Source organism: Enhydra lutris, unplaced genomic scaffold (genome assembly GCF_002288905.1).
Source record: "Enhydra lutris kenyoni isolate GAN:26980312 unplaced genomic scaffold, ASM228890v2 scaffoldscaffold30, whole genome shotgun sequence".
Lineage (NCBI taxonomy): Eukaryota > Metazoa > Chordata > Mammalia > Carnivora > Mustelidae > Enhydra > Enhydra lutris.
The window spans coordinates 22363038-22370717 of NW_019154114.1; the positions used below are offsets into that span (position 1 = coordinate 22363038).

General features: G+C 63.3%; 1 protein-coding gene across 1 annotated transcript; it reads left to right on the forward strand.

Moving 5' to 3' along the window:
• Positions 1-5047: 5047 nt before the first annotated feature.
• LOC111152824 (ribosomal protein L13) lies at positions 5048-6928 on the forward strand. Its single transcript, XM_022511484.1, has 6 exons — positions 5048-5103; positions 5273-5393; positions 5582-5723; positions 5927-6100; positions 6207-6263; positions 6753-6928. The coding sequence occupies exons 2-6, from the start codon at positions 5290-5292 to the stop codon at positions 6909-6911; spliced, it is 636 nt and encodes a 211-aa protein (XP_022367192.1). The 5' UTR covers positions 5048-5103; positions 5273-5289; the 3' UTR covers positions 6912-6928.
• The last annotated feature ends 752 nt before the right edge of the window (positions 6929-7680 follow it).

The window sequence follows — 7680 nt, forward strand, 5'->3', positions numbered from 1 at the left end:
TCTAGCTCTGTTTCTCCGTCATTTCCCCCATGGGAGGTGCTGGGGACAGGTGCGCACGTGGATCTCAAGCTCCGGGTTTGTGACGCTGTCGTTAGACCCAGGCCCAGCCCAGCACCGGGGCCCCCAGCAGCCTGTTCCTGCCTGCGGTTCCTGCAGGGCCTGTGTCTTCAGCTCCTCGGACTTCAGCAGAACGCTGACAGGGTCTGCGACGAGGGCCCCTCGGAGCTGGCGGCTGCTCTGCTCCCTCACCGGGCCCGTCCTTGTGCTCACGCACGCACAGGGTCAGGCACTGGGCTCCGCCGCCTCAGAACACTGCCGCCTGCTGCTGTGCTCGCTGGCCTGGCCACCGGCGTGCTGGTGTGCAGGGAAGGACACCCTGCAATCGGCTGTGGTACTTTCTAGTATGTTCTGTGGGTGGAGAGTCCGCCTTTGCACCACATGACCAGCTATAAGCCGACAAAAGGTCATGTGTTTCAGTTTATAATCTCAGCCACATGATAACTCGTTGAGCCCCTTTTGTAGGAATCTTGGGGTAGAGGCCCTAGGACACCCCCTCACAAATGGGGAGGCAACAAGTGGGGTGCACTTGGTCCTTGTCCCCAGCAGAGTGAGCACGCACTCAGGTGTTCGCACCTGCTGCTGTCATTGCTTCTGCCTTCCCGGCAGTGGCGCTGGGAGCCGTGGGCGGTAGGCACTTCCTGTCAGAATCACCCCGACATCGGGGCCCTGAGGAAACAGCAGCATGTGGGCGGGTACGAGTCACACCTGAGGGAGGGCAGCTCTGACCGGGCCCTCTTGCCTTGACACCAGTTCCCCAAACTCCTTCTCCAGATGGGCATGTGGTTAGGAAGGCTCTGGTCTCCTCGGCCCAGGGTGGCATCCTCCATACCCTAACGTGGCTGTGGCCAAGCGCATCCCCTGCACTTGACCATTGAAGTGGCCTTTGGAAAACCCTTAGCTGTGACCCGGAAGGCACTTGGGAATTGGAACAGCGTGAAAAGCGGCCCCCTGCCCTGGTGGAGACCAGCGCAGCCTGCACCCCCAGCACTCACGGGTGTGAGGGAGTCCCCCGATGCTGACTGCCAGAAGCCAGCTGTTGGCTGACCTTCCCACTGGTCCTCAGGGACGCCACCTCCAGGCCCAGACACGGGTGCTCAAGAGCGCCAGGGTCAGGCCTCCCCCACTCCCTCCTCACGGACTCAGGCTGCCGAGTCTGCTCACCTCCCGTAAGGAGCCTTCTCCAGCTGCACGTGCGTCCCGGGAGCAGTGAGACCCAACACTGGAGGGCAGCCCTGACCCTCTGCCCTCCCCCCAGCACAGCTGATGTAACACGGCCTGACTACAGCTTCTGGAACGCACTGAGAAAGACAACATTTTTGTTTGGTAGAAATCTCTACACGCAACGTGGGGCTTGAACTCAGCGACCTGGACATCAAAAGTCACATGTTCTGACTGGGCCAGCTGGAAGACACATGCCTTTTTTTTTTTTTTTTTTTAAGATTTTATTTATTTGACAGAAAAGGAGAGAGGAAACACAAGCAGGGTCGGGGGAGTGTGAGAGGGAGAAGCAGGCTTCCTGCAGAACAGGGAGCCCGATGCAGGGCTCAATCCCAGGACCCTGGAATTGTGATCTGGGCAGAAGGCAGACGCTTAACGACTGAGCACCCAGGCGTCAACAGGGATATTTAACACAATCATCTTCAGGAGACTGAAAAGTATCAAGAGAAATTAACGTGTGCTCTTAAATAATACAGACAGTTCTCTACTGTAATACACACTCACCAACAAACACGTATGTTCTGTTATGCTTAATCAAAGCTTACTTTTTGTTTTGGTGTAAGGGATACTTAGTTTCAGGTGTACCGTGTAACGTGCCACCGTTCATCCCTATTGCAAAATGATCATAATGAGCCCAGTTAATGCCTGTTGTCGTGCAGATATTTTAAATAGAACATTTATGATTACAACACTAATATTCTTTCTGCCGCCTTTCATTGACATCAAGTGCTCCTTCAGGTTATAGGAATCTTCGAATTAGCCTACAGCTGATCTTTGTGTAGACCAAGATTCTGGAAAGCTGAGATGCTGGGTAGTCAACGAGTTCTGTGATTAAGCAGCAAATGTTATCCTAGCCTAGCTGTTATTGGGTTATTGCTTTTCCCAATTCAATAATTACCCTGCATTGATGGGACAAAGCATGCTAATTTTTGCGAAGTGTTTTGGGATAGAACTTTTACCCCCCAAACACGAAAAAATCACTTTGCCCCTATGAAACTAATTTTAAAAATCGAGGCGGTATGTCTGAGAGGGCTCGCAACACTGCTGGTGACTGTTGTAGCTGGGATTTCCTTGAAGAACACCCAGGGCACCAGCCGGTGGACCGGCCAGGGACAAGTACTGAGTGAGGAGGCTGTGCTGTGAGGAACGGACTGAGTCTCGCAGGGAAACTCTATGAGGCTGTGCACAGCATCCTCCCACACCTTGCAGGTGTCCATCCAGGAATCGCCAGCCACCTTAAATGCAGTTCCCTGGGGGAAGAGAGGGCCTCTCAGTGGCCCTTGGAGGCCCAAGTCTGGGACAGAAGCCTGGAGCAGACCTGTGGCTGTGGATTTCTGTGCCCAGGACATGGTCTGTCCCAACAGCTACTGGTTGTTTGTTTGTTTAAGATTTTATCTATTTGACAGAGAGATCCCAAGTAGGCAGAGAGGGAAGCAGGCTCCCCGCTGAGCAGAGAGCCCGATGCGGGGCTCGATCCCAAGACCTTGAGATCATGACCTGAGCCAAAGGCAGAGGCTTAACCCACTGAGCCGCCCGGGCGCCCCCACAGCTACTGATTTTTAAAACACTTGAGCCAGCTAAGTCTTTGTATCAGAAGGACTCCTGCTCCGTGGTTGACAATGTTCCTTCTCCTGTCTCCCATGTAGAACGCCGAGCCTGTCCCCAACAGGATTTCACATCAGAAGCAGTTTCCCCTCACTATTCTGCACCCTTTTAAAAGACAGTAAGCGTGTGGAGCATTCAAGAATGGGACACTGGGGGCCCCTGGGTGGCTCAGTGGGTTAAAGCCTCTGCCTTCGGCTCAGGTCATGATCCCAGGGTCCTGGGATCGAGCCCCGCATCGGGCTCCCTGCTCAGCGGGGAGCCTGCTTCCTCCTCTCTCTCTCTGCCTGCCTCTCTGCCTACTTGTGATCTCTGTCAAATAAATAAACAAAATTAAAAAAACAAAACAAAACAACAGATATAATTAAAGAATGGGACACCGGAGTCTGCGTCGGGCATGGTGTGCACTGCAGACCAAGACTCTTCAGCTCCAACTTCACTTTCTCACTGCCACCATCATCTGGGCAGTGATTCTATTTTCAGACCTCTGTCCCCCAACCAGCGACCCAGGGCCACATCTTCACTGTGAGTGGCTGGTGCTCAGGTGGAGATGTGGGTCAGGGCAGACGGAACGGCATGAGTGTGGGGGTCTATCCAGAAAGAGAAATTGGGGGTCGGGATAGTAATGTGCCTGAGATTAGTAAGAGCAATGATCCACTGCAAGGGGTCTAAGGCCTGGGAGGTGCAGGCTGACGCTGGACAGATGACATGCTAAGAAACGCGGCATGGGCCAAGGCAAGTGTTCCTTCAAAGAACGTCTCCTCCAGCATCACTCTGCCGCAGCGACGATGCCGTCACAGAGTGCGGGTCCAAGCTCCAGGGCCACACGAAGAAAGTGACGGGAGACCGCGGAGAACCCCTCTCAAGGTTTTGTGAGGGACCACCCGCTCCGTCCCCTCCTCCTCCCCGGCAGGGTTCCTACCACCTCCCACGGAAGTAGAGCCGGTCCTGGGGCCCATCAGTCCTCCCACTTCGCAGAAGAGGCAAGTTCCAATAAGGTGCCCTACGCCTCGGAGAGTAGCGCAGACCTCGAACCCACGCCACCTCCACAGCCACGTTCCCTGGCTTGTCACTTCTTCCTGACTTGTCACTAGCGCAGCCGAGCCCGAGGCGGCCGCAGACGCAGACTTTCGACCTCACCTGCGCTCCGCGGGCGGCTGCCACTTCCCAGCCGCTGCGCGCGGCTCCCCCCGGCCCCGCATTCGCCGGCACCTGAGCCAGAGCGGGGCTGAGCTCGTCCCCGTCCCCGCCGCGCGCGCGCGGCCTCCGGAGGCGGGGCCGCCCCGCACCGGTCCACGCAGGCCCGGGGCGCCGAACTGACCGCAAGGGCCCGCGCAGGACACAAGCCGTGTCCCCGCCCAGCCCTGCGGTCCCGCGGTGCCTCGCAGCCCGATCTCGCCGACACCCGAGCGTGTCTCGGCGGCGCGGAGGCCTGCACCTGCCGCGCTCCGCTCCGGGATCTCCGGCGGACGGTAGTCCCGGGGGCAGGCTCGGCGGGGGACCGGGGCGGGAAGGAAGGGCTCCGGGAGGGACGCGCGGGTTCCGACGCGCCGGGAGAGGAGCCGACGCGCGGGCACGGGTCACGGCGGGCGGCCTGGCTCCTCGGCATCTCCTCGCGCGGGCGGCAGAGCGCGGCCGCCCCGCGCCCTCAGCCGCAGCCGCCCGACCCGGCGCGCCGACTGTGCGCAGAGCTCCCACCCCGAGGCGCCCGCCCCGAGGGGAGGAGCGGCCCGGGGGGCTCCGGGGTGGCTGCGCGGCCGCCTTCCGCCCCGGCCACGGCCTCGGGACGCTCCGCGTCGGCATCCGCTGGGCGGGGAGCCGGCTCCTCGCTCCGCCCGGCCCGCGCGCTCCCCTCGGGAGTCCGGGCGGGGCGGCGAGCCCCGGGGCCGGGACGCTGGGGCGGCGCCGGAGGGTGAGGGGCGCGGACCGAGTCCCGTGACGTGCGCGCCCTCCCCGCCGCACTCGGCCCCCGAAGCGCCGCTGTCCCGCCCGGCCGGGCGTTCATCTCCCAGTGCCGCGGGGACCCGCCGCGCGGGCGGGGCCGGGACGCGCCACGCTCGTCCGGGGTCGAAGGGCGGCGGGGAGGGCGCGCACGTCACTTCCGCGATCCCCGGCTCTGACTGGCCGGGACGCCTCGGCGCTTCTGATTGGCTGCGCCCGGCACCATCCCGGGGTGCTTTGCGGCGCCGGCTCTTTTCCGCCGGCTGTTCTCCCTCGGAGGAGGTGAGTACGCGCGCTCGCGGCGCCATTGGCGGCCTCGGGCCCCATCCGCTGCCATCCGCGGCCATCGGCGTGGGGCTGCTCCGGGCGCCGCCGCAGAGGGGCTCCGGGCCCGCGCGGCAGACAGGAGAGGGCCGTGGTCCGGGCCCTGACTCGTTCCCCGCGCCCCCAGGCCCGTAGACAGCAGCCATGGCGCCCAGCCGGAACGGCATGATCCTGAAGCCGCACTTCCACAAGGACTGGCAGCGGCGCGTGGCCACGTGGTTCAACCAGCCGGCGCGGAAGATCCGCAGGTGAGCCGCGGGGCGGGGTGGTGGGGCCGGTGCGGGGGCGCGGGGCGGGGTGGTGGGGCCGGTGCGGGGGCGCGGGGCGGGGTGGTGGGGCCGGTGCGGGGGCGCGGGGCCGGCCGCGGGGCGGGGCGGGGGGCAGCCCGCGCCTTCCCAGTCCCCCCGTGGGCGAGCCGACCGCTCTGTGTGCGCAGACGCAAGGCCCGCCAGGCCAAGGCCCGCCGCCTCGCCCCGCGCCCCGCGTCCGGGCCCATCCGGCCCATCGTGCGCTGCCCCACGGTGCGGTACCACACCAGAGTGCGCGCCGGCAGGGGCTTCAGCCTGGAGGAGCTGCGGGTGAGTGCGGGGCGGGGGGGGGCGGGGGCGGGGGGCGGGCGGGGGCGCGCAGCCCGTGATGACCGTCTCCGGAATCGCTGCGCTCCGTGATGAAACCGCGCTCGAACCCTTGTCTGTCTGACGGCTGCGCGCGCGACGGCGGGGGCGCGGCGCGGGGCCCGCGGGGGCTTCATGCGGGGGCTTCACGCGCGTCCGGTCGGCAGGCGGCCGGCATCCACAAGAGGGTGGCGCGCACCATCGGCATCTCGGTGGACCCGCGGCGGCGGAACAAGTCCACGGAGTCGCTGCAGGCCAACGTGCAGCGGCTGAAGGAGTATCGCTCCAAGCTGCTGCTGTTCCCGCGCCGGCCGGCCGCGCCGCGGAAGGGCGACAGCTCGGTGAGTGCGGGGTTGGGGGCGGCGGGACGGGCGAGAAGGGGGGCTGTGAGCTTGCAGCCCTTGGGCGTCTCGCTGAGCCCCAGGACTCTCGTTTCCTTACAAACAGGCTGAAGAACTCAAACTGGCGACGCAGCTGACAGGCCCCGTCATGCCCATCCGGAACGTAAGCGGGGGTGTCTGCGGGGCGGCCGCTACACTGGCCCGAGGGGCTCAGGTCGAGGGTGCCAGCTGGGCCCGTGTGGGTTTATGGCATATGGAAAGGATCCCCCGAACTCCGGAGGATCATCCGCATCCGTAGCAGCTGGGCTCTTTGACGGAGGGCCTTGCCCTCTCCTTTGGGGACTTGCGTGTCACACACACACCTCCCAGTGTTGGGGAAGGCCGGGCCTCAGGTCACTCCGTGGACATGTGATCCTGCAGACGACTGGGCTCTTGAGGTTCCTCTGGCAGGAGAAGTGGGCCCAGAGCTGCACATACCCGAGGTGGTTGCTTCTGCCGTGTGTTTGGGGTGACCCCAGGGAGGCTCCTTGTAATCTTCCTTGGTGGCTTCCGTGTGGCTTTTGAGCAGCGGGCAGGCAGACCCAGCTCCTCCAGGGTTTCTGCTGACCTCAGATGCCACACACGGCCTTGACGCCCGCCGCGTTCCGTTCAGGTCTACAAGAAGGAGAAAGCCAGAGTCATCACGGAGGAGGAGAAGAACTTCAAGGCGTTTGCCAGCCTTCGCATGGCCCGTGCCAATGCCCGGCTCTTCGGCATCCGGGCGAAAAGGGCCAAGGAAGCTGCAGAGCAGGATGTTGAGAAGAAGAAATAAAGTGTCGTTGGCAACTCGTGGCGCCTGCAGTCTGCGTGCGGCCGCGGTCTTCTGGGAGGGCTCGGGGGCCGGAACTTGGTAACACGCGTCCTTCCCGGCTGGGACCTGCCGGAGCGATAGCACCTTTGCGTGGCAGCCCAAAGGCGGAATTGCACCTTCTGTGCTTTAGGACTGTTGACCGGGTCACTCGCGCCCCTGTCTCGTGCGCGTGTCCCAGAGAGGAACCGTTAAACAGAGCCGTTCCCGCTCGCTGGAGTGTTTGGGGATCGGGGGCCAGGTCTTCCTGGGCCTGTCTGCACCTGGGGCACACAGCTGGGGCTGGGCTGCCCCGAGCCCGTCCTCAGGCTCCTGTGCCTGCGTGGCGGCTGGGCAGAGCCGGGGTGGCTTCAGGCCCACCCCGGAGGAAGGCTGGGGGCTGGGCACGCAGGACTTCAGCTAGATCCCTTGTGGCGCACCCAGGCTCCTCTGAAGCCACAGCTTGCTTCCTGCCCACGTGGGGTGCTGAGATGGGGCCCGGGCAGGGCCTGCTGGGAAGAGCCGCTCTGCGAGCTGTTCGGTTTGGATACTCGGCTCCGCGGGTGTGGGTCTCCAGCAACCGTGAGTGCCCACAGCTGGGCCACTGGTGTCCGCGCCCAGAGCCAAATCGCAGTGGGATTTCACGTAACGTGGCCTGGAAGGCTGGTCACTTTGCACTCACGAAATGCGGTTTGGGAGCCTGGTCCTTGGCAGTCCCGTAGACGGAATGGGGTGGGGCTGCCTCTGGGTGACT

Excerpts from the sequence above, each read along its gene's own strand:
- LOC111152824 (XM_022511484.1), top strand. The coding sequence starts at position 5,290 with ATGGCGCCCAGCCGGAACGGCATGATCCTGAAGCCGCACTTCCACAAG. Across the intron at positions 6,101-6,206 it reads CGCGGAAGGGCGACAGCTCG|GCTGAAGAACTCAAACTGGC; the intron begins GTGAGTGCGGGG and ends CCTTACAAACAG. Across the intron at positions 6,264-6,752 it reads CCGTCATGCCCATCCGGAAC|GTCTACAAGAAGGAGAAAGC; the intron begins GTAAGCGGGGGT and ends CGTTCCGTTCAG.